This window comes from Saccopteryx leptura, chromosome 2, assembly GCF_036850995.1.
Source record: "Saccopteryx leptura isolate mSacLep1 chromosome 2, mSacLep1_pri_phased_curated, whole genome shotgun sequence".
Taxonomy (NCBI): domain Eukaryota; kingdom Metazoa; phylum Chordata; class Mammalia; order Chiroptera; family Emballonuridae; genus Saccopteryx; species Saccopteryx leptura.
In genome coordinates, this window is record NC_089504.1 from 231,153,942 (window position 1) to 231,181,770 (window position 27,829).

The window sequence follows — 27,829 nt, forward strand, 5'->3', positions numbered from 1 at the left end:
TCAACCAAATTAAATCATACCAAAGGCCTTGGCTGGTTTGTCAGCCACCCCAGAGCACATCTAAGGGTCCCAGGTAAAAGGGAAGTCACTCCGCTAAGAGGCCAGGGCTTGGCTCTGTGCACACCATCCACCACCAGCTCTCCATGCTGTGAAGGGCTAGGGTCTCTTCACTGAGGAATTATCCTTGGAGGAAAATCTTCCATGGGAACTAGGTGGGATTCTGGGCTCAGTGCCTTGGCAGCAAGTTCAGAGTGATTAACATGACACCGGGGAAACAGCAGATAAAGGAGATGGAATCACTCCCCTCCCCTTTCTCACTCAGCATAAGGGGACACTTTGCAGCTGATCAAACTGTCACCACCCACCACCATTACTAATTGTATTGATGCCACAAGGATAGGCACTGGACTGACCCTTTGCATATCCTTGCTACAGCCAACTTCTTCAAATAAAGGAAATGAGAGGGACCTGATCTGTGGTGAGGCAGTGGGTAAAGCGTCCACCTGGAACGCTGAGGCCGCCGGTTCGAAACCCTGGGCTTGCCAGGTCAAGGCAAGTTGATGCTTCTTGCTCCTTCCCAACCCCTTCTCTCACTCTCGCTCTCCCCTCTCTAAAATGAATAAATTCTTTAAAATCTTAAAAAAACCTAAAACCATGAGATGGAAAAGGTGGGTGTGGCTGGAACATGACACAGCTGAGATCCCAGTCTGGCTGGGTTACATTACTGCAGACACTATCGGGAACAAACCAGGTACAGTGCTTGGCTGTGTCCCACGAAACTCCCTCAAATCGTGCTGCTTCTCTCCTTCCCCACTGAGACCACCCTCCAGCAGTGCCACCTGTCACCTGGATCTGCCAGCCTCACTCTGACAGTCTCCACCCTGTACCCAGAGAAGCAACGCTGAGAGTACCAGGCTGCAACTGGCAGCCCTTGGGGTCCAGTGAGAATCTGGCTAGGAAGGCCTTTCATGGTCTATGACCTGCCCTTGCTGGTCTCTCCAGCTCATCTTGGGACAGTCCCAGCCTACCCCTCCCTGCTCCTGCTACCTTTGATTGTCTTCAGCTCCCTGGACAGCCATGCTCTCTCCCGCCTTCAGGCCTCACAGTCACCAGCCCAATTCCTTCTTGCCCTTCTTTCCCAAGTGATCTGAATGACACCTTCATCACTAAGTGAATTCCATAAATATACAAATCTATTTCTAGAGACACCACTCTGTTTTTAAAAATGAAAACCAAGGATTTTCATCTAACCACATTTTAACAGGCAACCACATGCTTGGCTCTGTGAGGCAACCCACTCAGATCATTTCTCGGCCTTGCAGCTAAGATCAAGTATAGTGGGGACAACCCACTCAGGACTGAACCTCAGACACCTTCTGTCAACTCTGGAAACACTGTCCCTGCTTCTGAAGGCTCCTCATGGTACAAAATAGTCATTCTATAGATATTCACGAGCTAAAAACAACTTTCAATTAACACAATACCAAGTGACAACAGGGGACATTTCTGAGATTCAAGCTCTCCTCTCCATCACTTGTCTGGCATTGCTCAGGAAGTTTCCGGGGCGCCAGGGGCAAGGTTGGTGAGAAACACCAGGTTGAGAGGAGGCACATTTTGTGTAAAGATGTTATGGATTTTCTACTTCCAAAAAAAAAAACTCTCCAAAAATTGCTTTCTTCTGCAAATATTCCCCAAGGCATATATTTTCCATTATAAGTCAAGACTTGAAGATCAACAGTATTAGCAGTACTGTGTGTTATTCCTTTACCTTTAGACAGAACTATGTTCTCAGAATGAGCCTCCCAGCCTCTGAGATGTGGTATTTCATGTCCAGGAGGGAATGAAAACAGGCAGAACCTGTGTCTGCAGTGAGCTGTCTTCACTGATTCCCCCGGGGGACCAGTGAACACACAGGTTCCCTACTTCTTGTAACAAAGAGAACATATAAGGCCCTGGCTGGTTGGCTCAGTGGTAGAGCGTCGGCCTGGCGTGCGGGAGTCCCGGGTTCGATTCCCGGCCAGGGCACACTGCTTCTCCACCCCTCCCCCTCTCCCTCCTCTCTGTCTCTCTCTTCCCCTCCCGCAGCCGAGGCTCCATTAAAGATGGCCCGGGGGCTGAGGATGGCTCTGTGGCCTCTGCCTCAGGCGCTAGAATGGCCCTGGTTACAACAGAACAACGCCCCGGATGGGCAGAGCATCGCCCCCGGGTGGGCGTGCCGGGTGGATCCCAATCGGGCGCATGCGGGAGTCTGTCTGACTGCCTCCCCGTTTCCAACTTCAGAAAAATACAAAAAAAAAAAAAAAAAAAAGAACATATAAGAAAGTAATATCTGAGGAAACATAATCATTTTTTTACTTTTTTATTTATTTTGTGACAGAGACAGAAAAACAGAGAGGGGAACAAATAGGGACAAACAGACAGGAAGGGAGAGAGATGAGAAGCATTAATTCTTCATTGTGTCACCTTAGTTGTTCATTGATTGCTTTCTCACATGTGCCTTGACCAGGGGGTGGGCTTCAGCAGAGCGAGCGACCCCTTCCTCAAGCCAGCGACCTTGGGCTTCAAGCTAGTGACCTTTAGGCTCAAGCCAGCGACCCTGGGGTCATGTCTATGATCCCATGCTCAAGCTAGTGACCCCATACTCAAGCCAGCGACCTCGGGGTTTCGAATCTGGATCCTCTGCATCCCAGTCCGATGCTCTATCCACTGCACCACCACCTGATCAGGCTACAATCATTTTTTAAAAGGCAAAATCAGTACTTGTTCATCAGGAACACCTGTGTTGAGCACGTCCTAAGGTTGCCCTGGGATGGCTGACTTGGTGTCCCCCAGTCCTGACTCCCACACTGCTGGTGGCCACATATGCTGTTATAGCCACTTTGGAAGATAGTTTGGCAGTTTCTTTAAATGTTAGACCTATGCCTGACCAGATAGTGGCGCAGTGAATAGAGCATCAAACTAGGACATAGAGGATCCAAGTTCAAAACCCCAAGGTCACCAGCTTGAGCACGAGGTTGCTGGATTGAGCATGGGGTCATAGACATGACCCCATGGTCACTGGCTTGAGCCCAAAGATCACTGGCTTGAGCCCAAGGTTGCTGGCTTGAGCAAGGGGTCACTTGCTCTGCTGTAGCCCCCCAGTCAAAGCACATATGAGAAAGCAATCAATGAACAACTAAGGTGACACAACAAAGAATTGATGCTTCTCATCTCCCTTCCTTTCTGTCTGTCCCTCTCTCTGACTCTGTCAAAAAAAAGTTAGACCTATATCTATCTTCTCTATGACCAGCCATTCCACGCCTAGGTATTTACCCAAGAGAACAGAAAGAATCATGTTCATACAAAGGCTTGGACACAAATATTCATATTTGTGAGGCAGGTGAGTAAGAAACTAGGAAAGTTCCCTGACAAATGGAATGAGGAAACAGACAAATGGTTGAACAAAAGTTGAACAATTAACAGCCAGCTAATAAATCACAAGGCCCTATTATCCCAACTGAAGTGCCTATCAGCAGATGGCTTAAATCACTTTAGTCAGGAAGATAGATAACCAAAAAATACAATTAGAGCTAGACTAATCCAAAACAGAGGTGAAACTAACCAGAGAATGACCCCTGACCCCATTAATATATGCACTTTAATACATCACATCCTAAAAGGCACACCTGGAGACCTAATGAATACTCTGTTGAGAGCCTCCCCTGGGAACTCCCCTAAAATTCCCACCTGTAGTTTCCAGAGGGAGGGGGTGGGGGTAGGGGAGCAAAGGGGGCCAAATATACTGTGATGGAAAGTGTTTTGACTTTGGGTGATGGGCACACAGCACAATAAATAGTTCATATGCTACAAAGAGGTATAATTGAAACCTATGTGTTCCTATGGACCAATCTCACCTCATTAAATTTAATTTCTAAATTAAAAAAAAAAAAGATTTCTGAAGCCACACATCAAACAAGACCCAATGGTTGACTCCATTAACAAAGAAATAGAATTGGGGACAGCAGACTGGGTGGCATTTTGATTTTTATTTTGTCCCCTTCTATATTGTTTGAATTTTATCATGAGCACGTACTACAGTATGTCCGTAAAGTCACGGTGCACTTTTGACAGGTCACAGGAAAGCAACAAAAGACGATAGAAATGTGAAATCTACACCAAATAAAAGGAAAACCCTTCCAGTTTCTGTAGGATGATGTGGCAGCATATGCGCATGCGCAGATGATGACGTAACACCGTGTATACAGCGGAGCAGCCCACGGCCATGCCAGTTGAGATGTGGACAGTACAGAGGAGAGTTCAGTGTGTTCTGTGGCTCGCTAAATTAGAATCCGTGACCAAAGTGCAACATGAATATTGCGTGTTTATAATGAAGCGCCACCACACAGGAATAACATTACTCAATGGGATAAGCAGTTGAAGGAAACCAGCAGTTTGGTGGAGAAACCCCATTCTGGTAGGCCATCAGTCAGTGACGAGTCTGTAGAGGCTATATGGGATAGCTACCTAAGGAGCCCTAAAAAATCTGTGCGTGAGCCCACATCGAACTGCACTGAATAGGTATGAAACTGGGAGAGTTTTCCTTTTATTTGATGAGATTTCACGTTTCTATCGTCTTTTGTTGCTTTCCTGTGACTGGTCAAAAGTGCACCATGACTTTACGGACACACTGTATTATAACGCAAAGCTTAATAACAACAACAAAAGAAAACAGATAAAACCCTCAGAACAAAGAACATCAGTTCAAACTCTTCTTTGAGCATGACCACGCCCACCCGCAACCCCCACCCCCACCCCCATCCTTCCCCCACCCCCACCCCCTGTTCCCCAGGCATGTACTTTGCTTCTTCTATCCTAAACTCTAACGGTTCCCACAAGACTTGCACCCAGAGGAGCAACGGGAGGTGGCAGCTTGTCCCAGGCTTACCCCCGATCCTGTCTCCAGGGCCCCTTCCTTTGCCTCACTGTCCCAAGCTTTAATAAACTTACTTTCATTTTCATCTGGACTTGTGTCTTGAAATTTTTCCTGCACAGTCAAGAACCCAGAGGTCGCCTGACACAATGAAAGTTCCAGGCCTTGTCAGGGCTGGGCCAGCCCGCCACGCAGAATCAGTAGGATAACAACAGCGGCTATCTTTAATAGCTAAAGCCTGGGAAAAACCCAAATGACCATCAACAGGCAATGGGTAATGTGGGGTGCAACCAGCTGTGGAATATCACTCGGCAACCAAAAGGAACAAGCTGGTGATACGAGCAACAACATGAATGAATTTTGGAATAGTAATGCTGTGTGAAAGAAGCCAAACAGAAAAAGTATATACTGTACAATTCCATTTCTATACAATTCTAGAAAATGCAAACTAATCTCTTGTGCCAGAAAGCAAGCTAGTGGTTGCCTGGGGAGGTGGGAGAGGCTGGAGAGAAATCAGGGAGTAGCATAGGGAGCCTTTGGGAGTGATTCTTCTGCCCGTTATCTTGATTGTGGTGATGGTATCACAGGTGCATAGGTATGTCAATACTTATCAAACTGTATTCTTTAACTATATAGACAGTTTATTGCATGTAAATTAAATTTCAATAAAGATTTTTCTTTTTAAAAGACATGTACTGAAGACAAAAAAAAGGAGTTGTCTATCAAAAAACTGCTCCACACGTCCTTCAGTTGGAATAGCCACCAGCCACTGCAAGCCACCAAAACGATAAGGCCTGGGACCATCCTGTGGTCAAATCCTCTACCTCCTGCTGAAAGCCAGCTATTTCCTGGCTCACTTAGGCTGACATCTTCCCCCACTGGCCAGATCCTGCTCCCCAGTTAGCTCATACAAGCCCAGTGCACAGTCCCAAGGTCCAAGCAGAACACCACTCATGTTCCCCAGGGAATCCCTGCCCCAACTGGCTAGGACCTTTGCAGGGGCAGAGGTGTCCCTCAGACAGGATTCCATTTATGACTGCAGACCATCTTCTCCAGCTGCTTTTAGGCAGAAGGGCACCAGTGCCAAGGCTAATAAAAATCCAACTCACATGCTTTATTTCCCTCTGAGGGTCAATGTTATAAAACAGCTGCTATTCCAAGAAAGCTGAGAGCACCTGGATTTTTGCAAAGCTACATTAACTCAAGCTATGGCCTAGAATTCTCCAGGGTCACCCTCTGAGAAAACTCCCCCTATTCCTGGGTGTCCCCTACCAAATTATAAACAAAACAAGCCCAACTTGTTTCCATCTCTCACTATGTTCTCATCCAGGGAATGCAGCAAGGATAAACTTTGAAGTTGCAGAAGTCTGTTTGGATTTTGGTGCCACTATGCATTCACCGGACATTTCCTGAGCAACTCCTGTGTGCCAGGCCCTGCACTTGGCACTCTTTGGAGCAGACAGACTAGTTGAGATGTCAATCAAAGCATCACCATTTCCTGGGTAAGGCACAGAGGTCCTCCTCTGTGAACAGGGGTAATGCTTGCTATCAATATGTATATTCCAAACTGCCCTCATGATGTTCCGCTTATCTGTCAGACCTCACTCTTACCGGACTATCGCCCCTGAGACAGAGGAATTCCAAAAGGCTGACAAGCTGCCCCAAGGAGGGGCTCCAGACATACCAGGACTTTTGATTCAACACCCACATGCTCGAAGCCCCCCAAGGAGGAGCATTCCGGACATACCAGGACTTTTGCCTCAGTATCCCCTCAGGCTCTCGCAAACACTATATTACTCGCCCCTAGTCTGTAACCTGTGCTCTTCTCCCTGGGAGAAGTGCCTGGCAGGGTTCCTTTCTTCCTTTCAATAAAGCCTGTGACTCTGGTCTTTCAGACTCCCATGGATTCCAATATTTGGTGCCAAAATCCGGGACAGGGTACTAACTGCCTGGACAATCCCTCTTTGCCGTCCAAACTTACAACCAGGGAAGCAATGGGCAGCGGCAGCTCGTCCCGGGCTTACTCCCTGATTCTGTTTGGACGGGTAATTGTAGGTCAATTGGCCGGCAGTCTAACCCTGTCCTGAACCCCTGCTGGACCAAAAAGGTAAGGAGTTTCTCCCTTCTCCTTCCCCGGTTGGCCTCCAAATTTCTCTCTAAAAACATCCCTTCCTGGTCGGACGGTTTTGTCTGACACGCCTCATGTTTTGAGGGGTTTGACTTTCAGTCTCAGTGGACTGCATGGAAGACTAGGCGCCTAGCCAAACCTCTCCACTCTCTCGGACTTCTCGTCCTCGGAGCTCCCTGACAAGTGGTGACGACCTCTATCAGAGACCACTTCCCCACACAGAGATTCTCTCCTCTTGGGACAGTGACAAAAGGTGGGGACGCCCCCTGTTGCTCACCTGTCTCCACTATGGGCTCTTCAGAGTCTAAGCCTTCCGACTAGACCCCTCTAGGATGTCTCATAAAAAACCTCACCAAACTCGGTCTCTCAGACCTCAAACCGAAGAAATTAATCTTCTTCTGTAATATGGCATAGCCTCAGTACAGACTAGACAATGACTCCCATTGGCTTGAAAACGGGACATTCGATTACAATATCCTAAGAGATCTTGACAATTTCTGCCACCAGACGGGGAGGGCATTAGAAATTCCTTACATGCAGGTTTTTCTTCTCCCTTCACTCCTGTCCTTAATTTCTGTGCCTTCTGTTCTACACGCAGACCGTTTTGGCCAAAGAACCCTCACCTAAAACCTCTGCTCCTAATCTTTCCTTCTCCGCGGACTCCCAACTCTCTCCCTCCTGCCTGACCCCCGGGGCACTCCTCTCTCGGGACCCCTCTCTAGTCCCTCACCAAATCTTTTTTGCTGGAGTCTCTTCCCTCCAGAAAGCCCCCTCCCTTCACTAAATCCTGTTTTCTCATTCACCAGTCTCTCTTTCTCCTCCCCTGCTGGCCAGGGGCCTCTCCCTTCTCCACTGTGTTCTTCATCCCCTCCTCCCTCCTTAGAAGCTGTGGCTCTGGCTGTGGTGCCTGTCTCATCTCTGACCTCTCTTCCCTCCTTACAAACTGCAGTTCTGTCTGTCTCCTCTCTGACCCCTCCTCCTTCCTTACAAACTGTGACTGTGCCTCTTTCCTCCTCGCCCCCTCCCTTTTCCTCAAAGCTCTAAATCCTTTTGACTCCTCTGACCACGTGGCGTGGCGCCACACCAATACTTTAATCTCCTCTTCCTCCTCCTGCAGATTCTGACCCTCCTTCTTTCCATCCAGCTGCTCACACTGTCCATCCGTCTGCTTTCTCTCTTCCTCACCTCTATGCTGGCAACTCCCTGCCATCTCGAAAAATTTAAAAAGCAGAATTATATTAAGCTGTGTGAGTAAGTAATCTGTCTTGTCTCTTCGTTTGTCAGAAAATATCTCTAGTATAATTTGAATTGGAACAAGTAAAGCACGCTCATTTAAATTCCTTAATTCAGCCTGACCAGGCGGTGGCGCAGTGGATAGAGTGTCGGACTGGGATGCGGAAGGACCCAGGTTCGAGACCCCGAGGTCATCACCAGCTTGAGTGCAGGCTCATCTGGCTTGAGCGGAAAAAAAAAAAAAAAAAAAAGCTCACCAGCTTGGACCCAAGGTTGCTGGCTCAAGCAACAGGTTACTCAGTCTGCTGAAGGCCCGCAGTCAAGGCACATATGAGAAAGCAATCAATGAACAACTAAGGTGTTGCAACGAAAAACTGATGATTGATGCTTCTCATCCTCTCTGTTCCTGTCTATGCCTCTCTCTGACTCTCTCTCTGTCCTTATAAATAAATAAATTCCTTAATTCATAATGTGTATCTATCTAAAGTCTTTGTTTAATGTGTTACTGTGTCTGTTTCTAAGGCCTTAAACCAATAATTACCCACCTCTTAAACCAGGCTTACTCATCTCCACGGACTCTCCCTGCAATACCCCCACCCTTCCTGTTCGAAAACCTTCAGGGGCTTATTGCCTTGTACAAGCCTTAAGACTAATCAATGAGGCAATAGTTCGCCTCCATTCAGTAGTCCCTAATCTCTACAAGTTACTGTCACACATTCCCTCAAACACCACTCACTTCAGGGTCCTAGACCTCAAGAATGCCTTCTTTACCATTCCTCTCTTACTTTCTGTTTGCCTTTATCTGGACACTAATGCAGCCCAGCACTTACATGAACTGTCTTACCCCAGGGGTTCAAAAACAGCCCACACCTGTTTCCGCAGGCACTAGCTCAGGATTTAGCAGCATGCAATCTGAAAACTAGTACTCTCTTACAATATGTAGATGACCTACTCCTCTGCAGCCCCTCCCTGCCTGCCTCAAAGAGACACACCGCCACCCTTCTTAACTTCCTCGCTATGAAGTGATATCGTGTCTTCTCTGCTAAGGCTCAACTTTATTCTCAGTCCCTAGTCTATCTAGGCATCACCTTAACCCCTACCACCTGAAGTCTCACCCTAGATCAAACTCAGACCCTCCACAGTATCCAACCACCTACCACCACAGATCAAATCTTTTCTTTTCTCAGTCTAATAGGCTTCTGTAAACACTGAATTCCCAATTTTGCTCTTAGTCAAGCCCCTCAGTGAGATCTTCTGAGCATGGCTTTTAAGGTCTATAATGACCAAGGAAGTAACAGAAAAGGCAAATAAGGCCCAAAAGAAGTCAGGAAATACCAGCTTTTGGCTCCAGTGCCCTAAAGGGCTTCATAGAATTCCATCAGGGCCCTACTTCAAGAGTGGAAAGAAAGGTCATTGAACTGAAGCCTGCCAGGCTTCCCGGCCCCATCAAGGGACATACCTCTGCTGTGGAAAGAGGGACACGAGAAGGTAAGCTGCCCCCTTGCTCCATGGAGGGAGGGTTCAGTCTCTTCTAGCCCTGCTCCAGCTACCTGTGACCTGACCTTGCCCAGCATGCTAGGAATTGCCACTGAAGGCCCAAGGAGTCATTCACGAGCCTAAGGTATTTCTTCCAAGTAGCAGATAAGCTAATCTCATTTCTGTAAACACAAGGGCCATCTACTATGCCTCGCTTGAATATTTAAGTTTTATTTATCCGTCAAAGATCTCTACTGTGGGTATTGACAGTCTGAGTTTGTTACTTTATTTAATGTATAGTATCTCCTTTATTCCTCTTGTCTCAATGCCCCATGCCTGTTGTAGGCTGGGATCTGCTGCTAATTCCAGCTAGAAGCAGTGGTCACTAGGACTTAAACTCTAACTGCAAAGTGTAGAAATGTAACCACCCTTTCCCTAAGTACTTGCAGGATTTACAGGTTACTCAGCAAACTGTTCAAAGACTGTCCAAGAGGCACTTCCAGCATTACATCACCCAAGGACTGACTTTCACATGGACAGGTCCTCACACCATGATCCTGACAACTCCCACTGCTGCTAAAGTAGAAAAACGGCATGCCTTACTCCAATCACAAACCTGAAGCTGGTTGGTCTACGTATGGCAAATATGTAAAAAAACTAAGGACTCTTTTAATCAGGCTTTGGGAAAAGGGAAACTAGGATAAAAAGAAAGCCAACTTAATTGCTACTAAAGGTTAAAGAATTTTAAATCAAGAGTTCTGACTAGAAAGGAATTGTATGGTTTTGATAATAGAAGGTATAAGGTATGGAAATACTTTTGAAAGAACAAGGAAAAGCAAGTTGTTATGAAGGCCAGTTATTTCTGGATAAGAAAGTGCATGAATGCTGAAGGTTTATGTAAGTTGTAGAAGTTTTGTGCAGGTTGTAGGAGATTTGTACCGAGAAAAAAGAATTTGTACAGTCAGAAAACTGGTTTTCAAAGAATGTTTAATCAGTCACCCTAGCTAACAATCCTCTACCCTCCCCACTTATTAGGATGACTCTTTCCTCCACCCTGACCATCTGGAGCTCAGAAACTGACTCCTTGTCCTTCTATTCTCTATTTACCTCTCAGCCTGCCTCACTCAATCAGGGGTTTTCTACTCGTATAGGATCAACACCTATATATATCTCCCTAATAATTGGACAGAAACCTGTACCCTAGTTTATCTCACTCCAAATATTAACCTAATCCCACCACATGAGCCTCTTTCAATTCCTAGTACACTACCCATCAATCTAAGAACCAAATGAGCTATACAGGTAATCCCTCTTCTTATTGCTTTAGAAATTTCTATAAAAGTAGGTCTAGGGCCTGACCTGTGGTGGCACAGTGGATAAAGCATCGACCTGGAATGCTGAGGTTGCCGGTTCAAAACCTTGGGCTTGCCCGGTCAAGGCACATATGGGAGTCAAAGCTGCTTCCTGCTCCTCCCCCCTTCTCTCTCTCTCTCTCTCTCTCTCTCAAATGAATAAATAAATAAAAATAATAAAAAAAAAAGTAGGTCTAGGGGCAGGGGGACTTGCTACTTCCCTGTCTTATTCCTATTCGCTCTCTCTCTCTCTGAAGCCCAGTGAATTCGTATACATGGAATCAGTGGTTTCGCACAACCTGAGTATCTTGACAATTGCCTTTCATTAGTCCACTCACTCTCCTATTTATTTTTCTAACTTTTAGACCCTGCCTCTTACATTTGTTCACTAGTTTCTCACAGAACCGCATGTAGACTGTCACCAATCAGAAAATTGGAAAAATCTACCTAACCCTACACACTAACCCTTAAACCTGCCCTTGCGAAATAGAAAAATCTGAAACCCTATATCAGCAAACCTCCTAAATCCTATCTTTCAAACCCCTACCTTAACCCTAAAGCTCTCCCGTATACCTGAAGAACTAGGAGAATGAATAGCATTCACCTCTTAACGCTTCTCAGTCTTTTTACCCTTCACATAGTAAGGGGACAAGATCGCTGGGTCTTCTTGGCTGAAGAAGAGCCTACAAACAGACATGAAACATTTCTTTTAGCTCAAACTAACTGCTCTCTCCAGGGCTGCCAGGAAAGAATATCTCTAACTTTACCATGGAAGAACTTTCACCCCCGCTATACAACCCTCCTTATCTCTGCATTCCTAATCTCCAAATACTTGCCTCTTTTTTTTTTTTTTTAATCAAATTCCTACAGGCCCGGATGAGAGAAATCTCTAGGATTTCCTACAATCAAATGCTCCTACACTCCTATTCCCCAATACCCCAAGGAGAACTTCACGAGGGAAATATCAAATAGGTATGGATGACAGCAGGAAGAAGCCGCCCCTCAGCCCGAGAAGTTCCCTCCTGAATATTCTCCAAACCCCCTTCCTTTTAAACACACATAATCCTTCTAAAACTTACACCAATAGGTTCCCTGTCTCTAAAAATCTCCACATGTCCTCCCATTCGAGAGGAACCAGACCAGCACGTCTCATGAGGCTCATCCAGGAAACCATGTATCACCATGTCACTCTGTCCACTTGGCATTCACAGCAAACAATTCACAATTATTTCCTCGCAAAATTTTTTTACTTCCTCAGTCAGGTTTTCAGAGATATCGCCTGGTTCAGACCTTACAGCATGGAAATTGACGACCTCCTTAACTGGATGAGGGACTTGGCTTGGCAAGGTTCCCTTCTTGAGTTCTCGCCAGAAGAAGCAATAATTTTCCAATTTTTTCTCCTCTTTCTCCTCATCACCCCTCACCGTATATTATAAAATTAATAACTGCCTTTCTTTTATATGTAACCACAGAGTTGAGAAATGATAGATATGTGTATTCCAAACTGCCCTTGTGATGTTCCGCTTATTTGTCAGACCTCACTCTTACTGGACTATCACCCCTGAGACAGAGGAATTCCAAAAAGCTGAGAAGCTGCCCCAAGGAGGGGCTCCGGACATACCAGGACTTTTGATTCAACACCCACATGCTCAAAGCCCCCCAAGGAGGAGCATTCCGGACATACCAGGACTTTTGCCTCAGTATCCCCTCAGGCTCTCTCAAACACTGTATTACTTGCCCCTAGTCTGTAACCTGTGCTCTTCTCCCTGGGAGAAGTGCCTGGCAAGGTTCCTTTCTTCCTTTCAATAAAGCCTGTGACTCTGGTCTTTCGGACTCCCATGGATTCCAACAATGCTCCCACCCTCTCAGTGGACGATGCAACTCACTGAGATGTCCCAGATGTGCCCTACACAGAACCCGTGGTCAGCCTCAGCACCTAGGTGCAGGCAAAGGATATGGGGTACATCCTTTAATGGGTCTCCTTACCTCCAAGCAGCCCAAGGTCAGAATGTTTCAATCCACGGTAGGGCATTTTACACAAAGAAACACAAAGGGTCAGCCTGTCTCTGGGGAGTTGAACAGTGGGCACCCTGGCAGAGAGACCTTGAGGCTCCCACACTGGCCTCTCCACACCCACAACTCAAGTTGGGGCTTGAGCCACAGGACAAATGACTTAGGGTGTTGCAGGAAACACGGAGTTAACCAAATGCAGGAATGGCTGATGAGAGAGGAAGGGTGGGGGGCAAACTGCTGCTTTTCAGTATAATACCGCTCTCACTCCTATGTGTGCGGATCAGTGGGATAAAAGAAACACTCCTAATATTAAAATTAGTTCCTCATTTTTTTTACTTTTGGGTCGTTTGAAATGAGGTGAATTGACAAAAGTTGGATCCACAAATGCCAGAGGGATTAAATAAAAAGTTTAAGGGAGGCCCTGGCCATTGGCTCATCCGTAGAGTGTCAGCCCAGTGTGTGGAAGTCCCAAGTTCGATTCCCGGCCAGGGCACACAGAAGAAGCACCCATCTTTTTCTCCACCTTTCTCCCTCTCCTTTCTCTCTATTTCTCTCTTCCCATCCTGCAGCCAAGGCTCCATGGGAGCAAATTTGGCCCGGGAACTGAGGATGGCTCCGTGGCCTCTGCCTCAGGTGCTAGAATGGCTCAGGTTGCAGCAGAGCAACGCCCCAGATGGGCCGAGCATCGCCCCCTGGTGGGCATGCCGGGTGGATCTGGGCAAGGCACATGCGGGAGTCTGTCTGTCTGTCTGCCACCCCTTACTTCTCTCTCTCTCTCTTTTTTTTTTTTTTTTTACACAGAGACAGACAGAGAGAGGGGGGGATAGACAGGGACAGACAGACAGGAACAGAGAGATGAGAAGCATCAATCATTAGTTTTCGTTGTGCACTGCGACACCTTAGTTGTTCATTGATTGCTTTCTCATATGTGTCTTTACCGCGGGCCTTCAGCAGATTGAGTAAACCCTTGCTCGAGCCATTGACCCTGGGTCCAAGCTGGTGAGCTTTTGCTCAAACCAGATAAGCCCGCGCTCAAGCTGGTGACCTCGGAGTCTCAAACCTGGGTCCTCAGCATCCCAGTCTGACGCTCTATCCACTGCGCCACCGCCTGGTCAGGCCACCCCCTACTTCTCACTTCGGAAAAATACACCAAAAAAAAAAGTTTAAGGGGATCCTAGTGGCCCAGGTACATGACAGGGGAATGTGGAAAAAACCACAGTCACAACCCCATGGCATTTATCCCCATCTCACAAGTATTGGGTTACACATAGGCTCTGAGTAAAACTCATGGATGAGATTTTTAAGAACTATGCCACTCACTGGTGGCTGAATCTGTCCCCAGAAACTGCTACTGGAGCATCACTTTGCCACACTCTGAGAGGAGATGGATCATTATGGTATTTTTGCTGCAGAAGCACCAGCACTGGGATTCCAACAACAATACTGGGTGACTTGCACTTTCCCAATAACCACGCCTTCCTGCTCCCCCAAGGCTGTAAGTACTTTAAGGACTGAACATTCAGCCTGAATGATCGTTCAATTCAGTCATCTCCATTTGATTTTCAAGAGACTACAAAGAGATTAAGGGCTTTTGCTTTGTACTGAATGATAATCAACTGGCACACATGAAATACACATCTAAAAAAAATGATGAGCAAAGGAATACTGAAGAGCAGCAAGCGAGCCCGCGGCACAGGGACAAGCTGGTTTCTGTGTGACAGAGGAGCTGGGATGGAGAATGAGGGAGAGAGGAGCAGCAAGGGCAGGGCCGTGCAAGTGGCCGGGAGCTGGCAGCAAGGACAAGCCACTCACAGGGAAAAGAGTGTCCAACCACCAAAGGGGCCACAGTCCTTCTGCCTCGGTCCCCATCACTCAAGCATGAGACTGAACCCCTTACTGGTCCCCTTGGCTGTTTATGTTCCATTCTGGAAAGAAACGGGGAACACTAAATACATTTTTTAAGTGCTTCCTTTCTTTCTGGAGCTCTCCCAGGAAGGGCTGGGTGGAGGTGGTTCCTGTTACTAAGAAGCACTTCTGTCCAGCTCCTATGGCAGTAAGTGTACCCAGGAAGCACAGGGAGGCCAAGGCAGGAAGGCACTGTTTCCTGAGTATGCTGAGGCCCACCCAGTCAGGAGCAAGCAGGTGGCAGTGCTGCCCAGGGCCATCCTTTGGAAGCAGTTGCCAAACATCTGTGAAACGTCACTCTGTTCTGGGTGCTGGGCACAGAGAGTGAGTAGAAGGTGGTGCTGGTCCTCCAAGAACCCACAAGCCAGGTGTTCATGCTCTCAGGATTCTGTACTCCATCCAAAAATAAGTTTAAGCATGTGCCACAATAGATGAATAGTTATTTCTAGATAATACACAGGTTGTGCTACTCAACTTAGGCTTTATGATCTTGTGCCCTCCTAGGGGTCACTCATCTCCGTCTTGAAAACAAGTAGGCTGGAGGACAGTATCTAAAGCTATAATACCATTCACACCTCCTACCCAACACATCTTTCCTAGGAAAGTACCAGCGGAGAGAGGGGAGCTACACTCATGGGCACACGGGGGCGTTATATTTATAACAGGCCATAACTGAAAGCTGCTCAAATGTCCAAGCAAAGAAGAGCAGGGTAAGAAAACTGAGGCCCAACTCTCAACAGGACAGAAGCATAAATGCGACAGCCAAGGTTGCAGAACAGCCTGGAACACTGATGCTGTAAAGCCCAGAGAAAGAAGACCGCGCTGATGGTCGCATGGTGTCAGGTGTGTGTGAGTGTGTGTGTGGAAGGAGTGGGGCTCCGAGGTTGGGGCAGTGGCTGGGATCATGGCAATGTTTTCATTTCTTTTAAATTTCCTTTAATGTCGCTATAATGTTTTTAATAGCAAAGGAAATCAAGTGTAAGTGAATCGTGGAGGATGGTTTTTCTCACCAGTTCCTTTTCCTCCCTCTCTTCCGAAAGACAGAGCATCAATTTCCTCCCAGCAGCATCCCCGGCTCCCAGACTGATGAGCATGTCTGCGAAACAGGCCAGCTCCACTAACTGGGCCTTCTGTCTACCTGCTCTCAGAGGCTGCCGCCATCACTCTCCCTGACAGCTCTGTGCCCTCCCTCCGCTGAACAGCCCTGCGAGCTGTCACTGTGGGCACTACCACATTTTTCTCCCATGTTCAGTTACCAATTGACGGCCTTGAGCTGTGGTAGCATCTGGGAGACCCGGAACCCGGTGTGACAAATGGAACAGTAGTAGCACATTTACATGAGCTATGGAGAAAATATTTCCAAAGAGTACATTCCCTTAACCAAGCCATGCATTTCTGCTAAAGGGAAGTATGAACTGGAACAACCTTTGTTCAGGATAACTTGGCAACAGTATCAAAATGGGAAGCATACACTTGACCCAGTAACCCTTTTCTAAGCTTTTACCCTTAGGAAATAATATCATACCAGTGCAAAAACAACAAAAAAGGTCAAGCACAGAAATGCCGTCCCAGTGCCTTTTCTGATCAAAGCTGCAAACAACCTAGTTTTAAAATGTTTAATTAAAATACACTATTGCCATTAAAAATGACATTATAATTAGATATTTAAACAGGTGATGATATTAAACATTTGTTATTTCAGGTGTCATAGTGGTTTTGAATTTTATGAGTCCTTGTTTTTTAGAGATATAAACTAAAATGTCTGCAGATGAGGTTGCTTTATTTTTTTATTTTTTATTTTTTTAGCGAGTGAGAGAGACAGACAGGAGGAAGAGAGAAGAATCAACTCGTATCGTAGTTGTGGCAGTTTAGTTGCACATTGATTGCTTCTTGTACGTGCCTTGACCAGGGGACTTCAGCAAAGCCAGTGACCCCTTGCTCAAGCCAGCGACTTTGGGCTCAACCCAGCAACCTTTGGCCATAAGCCATTAACCATGGGGTCATGTCTATGATCCCACACTCAAGCCGGCAAGCCCGTGCTCAAGCTGAATGAGCCCACACTCAAGACAAAAACCTTGGAATTTCAAATGTGTTTCTTCAGCATCCTAGGCCAATGCTCCACCCGCTGCACCACTGCCTGGTCAGGTTAAAGCCTTTTTCTTAAAAAGCAGGAATGTTTAGGAACACTCTTTTCAACTCTAGCATTCTGACTGAATGGTCTTAGGTAATGGCACATTCCTAACTAAAGCCACCTGGCTAGCTTGGCACCTGGCACTTACTCCAATGACCATCACACCATGGAGGAGCTGAGGACGGCCTAACTCTATATTGGACAGCCCTGCCAACAACAGTAACCCTGGCAACTCTTTCTCCTCCACACACTCATTCAGCCTCACAGGCCAGGACTGGGACTGCGAAAGCTTTAGCAGGCAAAGGGAGATGCGGTAGGTACCCAGGAAGATGTCCCAGCCCCAGGTGCCTTGGGTTTGGTCATGCATTCTGACCCAGCCCCAGGATCCTCCGCCTGGGGAATTGGCGACATAGAGAGCCCACAGCCTTGCCTGCATGGCAACCTGGAGCTCATGCCTGCAGATCCACAAACAGGTTAACCTCTAAAAGGAAACAAAGCATAAGCTTTTGGAATCTGGTAATTACAAAGGAAAGTGCTATTAGGCTCTTTATTTACCAAGGAAGCAATTAGTCAACAAGGTAATTGCTCTGGCTGGAAAATGATACTTAAACCACCTTAATGGTAAGAATGTATCAAATGTAGACTGACCCTTTTGTCTACTTCTCCTTATCAAATAATTCTGACCTACTGATCCTACTAATCCTCTTGTGAAAGACACCCTGCCAATAAAAAAAAAAAAATTCAGAATGCCTATTTTTCTACTGAAATTAAGGGCCACCTCTGGGCTGGCTCTTGGGCTTAGCAGGAAGGCAGAGGGTCAGAACAGGAAGAGGTGAGGTCAGAACACTGCCTGTCACTCTCCTTGTGAAAATCCAACTCACTTTCTATGAGAACTGAATATCAATCTCCTCGAATTCTGCACATACAGTTGAACTCGCTGGTGACCCATTTACCCTGAGCCTTCAGCTGCCACTGATTTATTTATATGGGTCTCCCAGGGGCAAGCTGCTGCCATCTGTATGGGTCACAGGATCACAGCTAAATCCAAATTGTCAACAACACCTCTTACAGAACAAAATTTCATCACTTTGCTAAGTTCCTTTCTGGTGGCTCTTGCCTTTGCTGATGTGAATACTTGAGAACTGACGCCATGGATGTCTCATCCTTGAGCCCGCAGGGCCCCTGACAAGGCCAAGCCATCAGAAGCCTCCATCCTTCCATGAACTCCTGCGCCCTGCCAAGCCCTGCTTCTTTGGGCAGACTTCTCTCCCAGCTGAGGGATGCTAACTTCCTCTTTGGTTTTTCTGGGCTCGGGTAAAGCCCAGCTTTTCTCTGCTGGAGGCAGCCTGTGCCTCCTTCCTCAGCCTCCACTCCCTTTCCTACTTCCCTTACATCCTCTAGGGCAGCAGGGAGAGTACTGGTTCTTTTCAATAAACCTCATTCCAATTCATGTTAAAATTTTAAATGTAATAATAGTCCTATAGTTATGTTAATTTTTTAAAGGAAGCTTTATCTTTTAAAGATATATCCTGAAACACTGACAAATGGAATGACATGATGTCTGCAACTGGCTTCAACATGAAACAGGATGGAAGGAGACGGCGGAGGCATGGAGACAGGACTGAATTGATAACTGGGTGACAGGTATGTGCAGGCTCCTGAGATGCTCCCGTTCCACTTCTGTTTATGTCTTACATTTTTCCATAACAACAACAAAAGTTTTTAAAATCCCATCCCCAGGTTTTGCAGCATCCTTGAATCCAAATGTCCTACCTAAGGCTTATTATACCTCTTGACCTTTTTCAACTGACATGTTTACTAAGCAACGACGACACACAAGGTTTTGCTGAAGCTGCAAAGTAAAAGCAAATGGTGATACTGGTATGAGTGAGGACAGATAAGAGTTTGAGGAGAAGAGAGCCTGACCCATCCACATGTTAGAGGGTTTGGGTGAGGTCAACCCCTCTGTCGTGCAACCTAAGGGCCCAGGACCAAGGGCCAGGACGTGCCATGCTTCTCACACCTGGACCAGAAGCAGGAAAGAAGTGCTGAAACTGAGACTGGCCAGGGGGCTCCAGGCCTGAACACCTACCTGCACACTGAGTGCTCCCTAATGCAAATGGCTCCAAACCAGAAACTAACTTCCCCTCCAAACTAGGCTTAGAGAACATTTATTTGTTCTGAAGGCTGTGTAGCAGTCTTGGAGAAGCTTAAATTCACAGCCAAAGTGGGGAGGGAGCATCCACCTTGAGCTGCTGACTCATTTACGAGCAATGGCTGCCCTTCTGGGTACCATTAAATGTCCAGCCCTGGGCCACCTTTGCTCCTACTATCTGCTTCACTGAGCAATAATTCACACCCATATTCCCACTCTCTCAGTTCAGATGAGGACCACGAATAGTCTGTGATCCGTGGAGAGTATAGCACCCCCAGTATAAACACAATCCCTCTTCTTAGGAGGAAAAAATGACTGCAACTACACCAGGAAGACAGAGGCCAAGACTTTGGGTGCAAACGCACCTGGTGAACACCCTACACTGTGCTTTTTGTCTCCCTGCATCTAGTGCATTAAAAATAGTACGTGACAGCAAAATAGAATAAAACTCCCATTACTCCATGGAAAGCATGGGATTTATAAATAGGAGAACGAGCTAGCTGCAGCAAGCAATCCAGGGAGTCTAAGCAGATCACACTTCTCCAAATGAGATCCATAGGGGGTTGGCATGAGCCCTGCATGAAATGCTTATTAAAAATGGGGGTTCCTGGGAGCCATCTGACCATCAGATCAGAATCCTGGTGACCCTCACACACCTAAGGATTTTAACATGCACCCCAGGGGACTCCATGCCCACCAAAGTTAGAGAAAAGTTATTGTGTTGTTTAATCCGTGCCAGTCAATCTTTTACTAACTTAATGAGCTCACCAGAGACCTCATTACTGCATATCTTCTGACAAGCTAAGCAAATGGGGCTTCTCCTTGCGATTGAGGGGTCTGAGTGTTCATAGTTTGCATGGGGATATGTTTTCCTTTTGTCCTGAGAAGAGTATATACCGTGTCCCTGCTCAGCCTAGAGAGTGAGGACTAAGGAGGTGGCCACAGAAGAACTCACCATGGCTCAGTAATTGCAGCCATTTTCCAAGTACTAAGGGTCAACTCCCCCCAACAAATAAGAAACCCCACATTTCCGGAAGCCATTCCTTCATAAAGGAAGAGAACAATGTTGGGCGGACCAAGGAGACACCACCACATCTCCAGGCTAACTGCATCCCAAGGCACAAGGCAGCAGGTCTTCCAGGATCTGTTCACAGAGAGAGCCTTAACAACTGCACACTCCCCAGAAATTTATTTCCACCTTGGAGGACCACAAGCAACAAGGACAGGAAGAAAGCCTTCGAAGTCTTACCTTTTAGAGGATTCTCATTTTAGAGTAATAGGATGACAGGCTGCCCAGATGTTCTTCAGAGTTGGCCCCTGGGGCCACCAGGCCCCCCACCCCCACACTCTCCCAATGTCCTGCACAGACCTGAGCCTTGGGTGCTCCAAGGACAGAATCTAGACTATGTGGGAGAATTCCAAGTGCTGGGCTGTGATATCAGAATAGGGCTATGACATCAACGTAGGGGCAGGCCAGCCTGGGGGAGCATGGAATTAAGAGGAAATCCCTGAAGGGCTGGATTAGCCCTCCTCAAAGTAAGGCTCAAGACAGAGAGGTGGCCGGCCCTGTATTCCATTCTCACAACCCTCAGCACCGTGCTGGGAGGTGAACCTGGAGATCTGAAATGATTTTCAAGTATTATACTAAGTGGTATATTGCAAGCCAGCCAACTGACTGGTGCTTCCTTAGACATCAAATTCAGAAGCAAAGAAAGTGAACAAACCATCCTCTAGCTCCCTCTTGCGTCAAGTGAAAGAATACTCTATTTTCTGACTGGGAAGTTCCACTTTGGATCCCATCTGGAGTCAGGAGCAGAGCCCTCAAGTGAACTGGTTGTCAAGCACCCCCCCCAACTCCCTCCCCCCCATCCCAATATAGTGAAATGCAGAACACACTTTATATCCGAATTTCACATACACAATAAACAAATTTTAGTGTAAGCATGTCCCAACTATTGCATGGGACACATTTATACAAAAACATACTTTGTTGTATATTTAAAGTTCAAACTAAACTGGGTGACCTGTATTTTTATTTGCTAAATCTAGCAATCATACCCAGGAAGATTTATTTTTATTAAATGCAGGTGACCCGCCTGACCAGGTGGTGGCGCAGCGGATAGAGCGTCGGACTGGGATGTGGAACACCCAGGTTTGAGACCCCCAAGGTCGCCAGCTTGAGCGCAGGCGTATCTGGTTTGAGCAAAAGCTCACCAGCTTGGACCCAAGGTCGCTGGCTCAAGCAAGGGGTTACTCGGTCTGCTGAAGGCCCGCGGTCAAGGCACATATGAGAAAGCAATCAACAACTAAGGTGTCGCAACGAAAAACTGACGATTGATGCTTCTCATCTCTCTCCGTTCCTGTCTGTCTGTTCCTGTCTATCCCTCTCTCTGACTCTCTCTCTGTCCCTGTAAATGCAGGTAACCCCAATGCTACTCTCATTCATTCAGACTTATCAGGACAGGGAACCTGAGAACCTGTATTATTTTTAAGCTGCCAAGGTGACTATTACCAATAACTACAGCTAACTTTTTTTGAGTGCTTGCCATGCCATGTGCTGAGTTCTTTTTATGCATTATTTAGTTTAATCCTCACAGCATCTCCAAGAGGAGGTTCTATCACTAAGCCTGTTTTACAGAGGAATGAGGCAAAACACAACTTGCTCAAGGGCACATAGTCAGGGAGCCATGGCTTGAACCCACACAGGCTGGCTCCCACTGACCTAGAAATCTTTGAACTGGAAGGATCCTAGAGGCACATAACCAAAGCCGCCAATGGACTGACAAATGGGGAATCTGAGGCTCTGGGAAGGCCGTGTTCACACTAATCACTATGCTACCATGCACAAGGGGCTGAACCAAGTTGCAGAGGTGATTATTTCTGGGCTTTATTTCCTGTTCTAATGATCTACATGTCTCTGTTCTTCCATCAACAACACACTGTCTTAATTAGCTATACAGTAAATCAACATTAGAGTGATTCCTTCCACTTCATTCTTTTTCAAAATTGTTTTAGCCATTCTAGTTCCTTTGTGTTTCTATATAAATTTTAGAGTACGTTACACAAAAAAATCTTTCTGGCCTGACCTGTGGTGGCGCAGTGGATAAAGCATTGACCTGAAATGCTGAGGTCTCTGGTTCAAAACCCTGGGCTTCCCTGGTGAAGGCACATATGGAAGTTGATGTTTCCTGTTCCTTCTTCCCTTTCTCTCTCTCTCTCTCATCCTCCCTCCCTCCCTCCCCACCTTCCCTAAAATAAATAAAACCTTTAAAATAAATTTAAAAAAAAATCTTTCTGGGATTTTGACAGAAATTGTGTTAAACCTATAGATCAATTTGGGGAGAACTGACATCTTTATTATATTGAATCTCCACGGATATGGTATATCTCTCCATTTCTTCAGATCTTTGATTTCTTTTCATCAGCATTTTGTAATTTTTAGCATACAGATCCTGTACATGTTTTGTTAGATGTATACCTAAGTATTTAATTTTGAGGGAGTGCTTATAAGTGGTACTGTGTTTTAAATTGTTCCCATATGTTCTTTGCCAGTATAAATAAATACATGACTGATTTTGGTGTGTTGCTCTTATACCTTATAAACTTATTAAATTCACTAATTAGTTCATCAGCTTTGGGGGCTGTTTGGTTTTTTACCGCTGAGTTGTGAGAATTCTTTATATATTTTTGATACAAGTCTTTGGTTGAATATACGTCTGTAGCTGGTCTTTTCATTCTCTTCAGTGTCTTTTGTAGAGTAAAAGTTTTACCTTTTTGATGAAGTTTACTGTACCAATTTTTTCTTTTACAGATTATGCTTTTGGTGTCATGTTTAAGAGTTCTTGTTTAAGAACTCTTTGAGCCCTGGCCAGTTAGCTCAGTCAGAGCATCGTCCAGAAACAATGATGTTGAAGGTTCGATCCCCAACCCCCAGTCAGGGTACACACGGGAAGCAACTAATGAATGCACGACTGAGTGGCACAACAAATAAATGTTTTTCCTCCACCCATCTCCCTTCCTCTCTCTCTCTCTCTCTCTCTCTCTCTAAAAATGAATCAATAAGTAAAAAATAAAGCCCTGGCCGGATAGCTTGGTTGGTTGGAGCATCGTCCTGATGCACAGAGGTTGCTAGTTCAATCCCGGGTCAGGGCACATACAGGAACAGCTTGAAGTTCCTGTCTCTCTCTCTCTCTCTCTCTCCCCATGACTCTCTTCACAAAAAAAGAGAGAGAGAGAGAGAGCACGAAATTTTTTAAAGAACTCTTTGCTTAATCTCAGGTCACAAGTTTTCTCTTGTTTTCTTTTAAATGTGTTACTCTTTTGTGCTTTACATTTTGAGTTAATTTTTATGTAAGTGAGAAGTCTAAGCCAAGGTTCTTTTAATATATAGATGTCTAATCACTCCAGCATAACTTGTTGAAAAGACTATCCTTTTTCAATTGAATTGCTTTTGCACCTCTGTCAAAATCCAAATTTGTGTGTGTCCACTTCTGGACTCTGCCTTGTTCCATTAATCTATGTGCCTGTCTCTTTGCCAACACTACATTGTCTTGACTATCATTTCTTTATAATAAGTCTTAAAGCTGAGTAATTACTTCAATTTTATTCCTCTTTTTCAAAATTGTCTTAGCTCTTCTAGTTCATTTGTCTTTTGGTATAAATTTATAACAAGCTTGTCTATATTTAAAAATGTTTTGCTGGAAGTGTTATTGGAATTGCATTACATCTATTCATCAATCTGGGGAGAAATGACATCTGAAAGGGGCATGAAATGAAGGAAGGTGAGCCTGAGGCTACTCCCTCAGGGGCCCCAGCCACTCCTGCAGCAAGTCCAGGCTAGCATTCCCCAGGACTGCCTGGTGAGTTAACAAGCATTTTTAGCCAGCTGTAAAAGAAACCCCTCCCACTGGCTGTCCCAGATACTTGTTCCAGAATGACGGATCCAATAAATGCTACCTACTACATTATTTGCAGGACTTCCTAGAAGATGAAGCGATTCATTATTTATTTACAATAGGAGAAGCTAGAAAGAGGAAGCTAGTTCTTCCATGAGCAGCCATGCTCCCACACTTAGCCAACGGGCTGCCTTGAGCCCAGTCACGCCACCTGCCACAGTGGCTTTCCACAGGCATCTCAACTGAGACCACTTGTCCCATGCCTCAGAGATGGCCCCAATATCCTCCTGCACCAGGAAATTGAATGGTAACCTGGGGAGCCCTTGCCAAGCTCAGCATCTTATATGAGTGCTGACCCCAAGGAAAAGAGTCACTGCAGCAGGGGGAACCCATGCTCCAAAGGGGTGAGACTGAAGGATAAGGTCAGATGACATTCAATGACCTCCGATGTACATTGAGAAGTCAGTGCTGGGGGAGAAACAAAGCAGGGGGGTTGGGTATGGGGCGTAGTGACCAACGCCATTAGCCCCTCATCCTGCTTTGCCTTGGGTCTTTCCACAGGACTCACTATCTCCCAACCAGCATATGAGATAATCCTGGAGAGCTGGGGCTGTGCCTCATTCTCACCTAGAGTCCTGCCTCACTAAAGAGAACATACAGGTCTGTGGAAACATACACTATTTTGTTTATAACTTCAGAAGGATCACAGCTTCCCCATCCTTTCTTCTCTATCTGTGTTGACTCAGTTTTCACCCAACAAACACATCTGCTCTGTTGCTCTGGGCAGGCAAGACTGTGGGGAGGTGGGCATCTCACACACTGCTGCAGGCATCTAATGGATCAACCCCCATGAAAGGCAGCCTGACGATCCCTCGGAATTAGAAATGCACACTTCCACTGACCCAGCAACCCTACTTCCTGGAACGTATACTTCATTTCTACTTGTACACACATGAAATAAAATGCAAGGTTCTTCACTGCAGAATAGCAAAATAAAGCAGCTACCTAAGTGATCATCACATCAACAGGCTATCAGTTAAATAAACTATGGTATATCCATACAGTGAAATACTGTACTATTGTAAAAACAAAGAGGAAGCCTTTTAGGTACTGATTGGAAAACATTACAAGATATATTGCTAAATTGAGGGAAAAAAGCAAAGTGGAGGACTGCATTTATTTTAAAATAAGTACGTATTTGAATACATATGTAAAGACACAAGACACTGGTAGCCCTGGTTGGCTCCGGGTAGGAGAGTAGGGTGGGCAGCTGGGCATAGAGCCAAAGGGAGAATTCACTGCATACACTTTTGAAGCCACTGGTTTATGAATCATATAAAGACATTATATATTTTTTTAAATAAATGTATTAAAGCAAAAAATAAAATGTCTTATACAGGCTATCTGAGCTGGCTACCCACTTTGGCAAAGGCAGAAGCTCTGGCTAAATGTTATTCAATCTCCACGGTGGGCCTGGGAGAAAGTCTGGCCTGAGGCACAGGTGCCCAATCCTAGATCCCCACCCCTGACTGCTGCTTCTGGAGCTGACCCACCACAGCAGCTGAAGGGTCTCCTGAAGTCCAGGAATTGGACTCTTCCAAAGAAAGGGACACAAGCCTTGTCCACCACAAACATTTCCATCCTTAGACCTGCCAGCCACCTCAACCACACAGGCATCTTACTTCTGAGGACGCACGAAGCTGAGTGGGAAGGGTGAACATACACCTCAACCTTCCAGGGTTGGTCTGGAGTAGACTGGGTCTCCTGGTCACCACCATTGCCCAAATGCTTTCAATTCCCACTTTCTCCAGACCTACCATATTGCACGTCCACCCACTGCGCCAAGTGCTCACTACCTGAATGGCTGCTCATCATGCGGACAGCCTTGGCCTTGGCCAGCTCCAGGGCGGTGATCCACTGTTGCCGCTCCACCTCCGAGCTGGCCTTGAGGTGGTAGGTCCTTGCCCCACTGGTCAGCAGGATACCGCAAGAATCCTCCGTGTCAAAGTGCGCAGTGGACAGGTTGATGGTGCCACGGCAGGTGTGGGCCATTTCACCATGATTTCTGTAGGATGCAAGAGAAGGTATGGGTTGAGCCTCCCAAACTCAATAGCTCCAGACTGAAGAAAGCCTCAGGGCAAATCCTCAGAAACTCAGACCCTTGGAGCTGGAAGAGGCCCTGGATTCAGAGCTGGGAGATGATGCCTATTGGGGCTGACTGGCAGAGACTTGGTTGAGGGGCACTCAGGGGACAGAGAGGCAGAAGGAGGAGGGCCTTCAGTGATGCCACATGCAGGGCGTGCCTGCTGTGGTCTGAGCTCTGGCAGACACCAAGAAATGAAAAAGGGTGCCTGTCTATGGTCCTGCTAGGCAGCACAGACCTCTAACTCCATTTCAGGCTCTTTCCACTAAGTCTCAGAGCCACAGAGATGGAGCAGGGTAGGAACCTGCCGCTGAAATTGAGATTAAAGACCCAGCACTCCCAAGGGTGGACTTGTAGGCATCCCCTGCCAGGAGTGACCTGGGAAACAAGATCCACAGAGCCATGATGCCACCATTCTCCTCTTAGCCCCACAACAAAGGCAATGACTGGGCCAACACATGCTGCCTTGTGGTAGGGGACTGATGACCCTTTGCAGGTTACAAGATTATGGAGCTAATAGTACCAAAGTAAGGGGAAGTGGAGGTGACCAAAATGTGGGCCATTTCCAATTTTGACCAGTGCCTAAAACTGAGATCCAACTATCACTACTTAACTCACTCTCCCTTAAAGACTCAAAGGAAATTCAGAACCCCCAAGATATACCAAATCTCCTTCCACAAAGGGCATTAGAAAAGAGCAACTGATCACCGTGTGACACTGTCAGCGGTAGGAGCCCATCTGACAGTTCTGATGCCCTTCAATGCTCATTTATTTTCCCTAACTGTGACCATCTGTCATTTTCTTGATCCTTCTACCAGTTCTAAAGTCAAACTGGCACTCAGTGAGACATTCGTCTTGCATTTAAATGGCTGCTGCCTTTTCTGATTTCCTCCTGCTTTGGTTATATTCCTTAGAGAAGATGACATGGTTTATACCTGAAGAAAGGTCCAGTTCTTAGGTGCTGACATCTCCTACTTGAAGGAAACTCATTCAGTTTACAAAACTGGCAATGCTGGGCATGCCTGTTAGAAGCCTGCTATTTTAGATATTTCAGACTAGAAATTGTTCAGGTGTTAAATAGTATCATGACTAACCAGAAAGGACACTATGGCTTACCTCAGAAAGAAGAGGGAGGTGGCGGTGTTCCAGCCAGAGGGAAAAGCAGGGGCAAAGACTATGAGGCAAGGAGGAGTTTATCGCTTTCAAAGAACAGAAAAGCTTCTGTGTCCCTGGAGCATTAGGAACAAGAGAATGGATGAGAAAAAAACAAGGAAGCTAGAAAATCAGCCAGGGACCAGATGGAGTACCATGCAGGCCACAGACTTTTGATCCAAAACTAAAATAGTGAGGCTCCTCTCACTATTAGGAAAAAAACAGAGATGACCAAGAGTTCCAGAAGTTTCTACAGAAAATGGAGAATAAAAGTGCCTTATGTAAGGTGGGAGATGGAAGCCAGGCCACGGTGTGAAATCAGCGCCGTGCTGGAAGT

The 27,829-nt window shown here is 46.2% G+C and overlaps 1 protein-coding gene across 2 annotated transcripts in view; it reads right to left on the reverse strand.

Moving 5' to 3' along the window:
* Positions 1 to 27,829, reverse strand: part of OSBP2 (oxysterol binding protein 2) — a 128,653-nt gene that overhangs the window by 82,683 nt on the left and 18,141 nt on the right. For both annotated transcript variants that reach the window (XM_066370483.1, XM_066370484.1), the window contains exon 2: positions 26,054 to 26,262. In XM_066370483.1, coding sequence (XP_066226580.1) covers positions 26,054 to 26,262 — 209 coding nt within the window. The remainder of the gene's footprint in view (positions 1 to 26,053; positions 26,263 to 27,829) is intronic.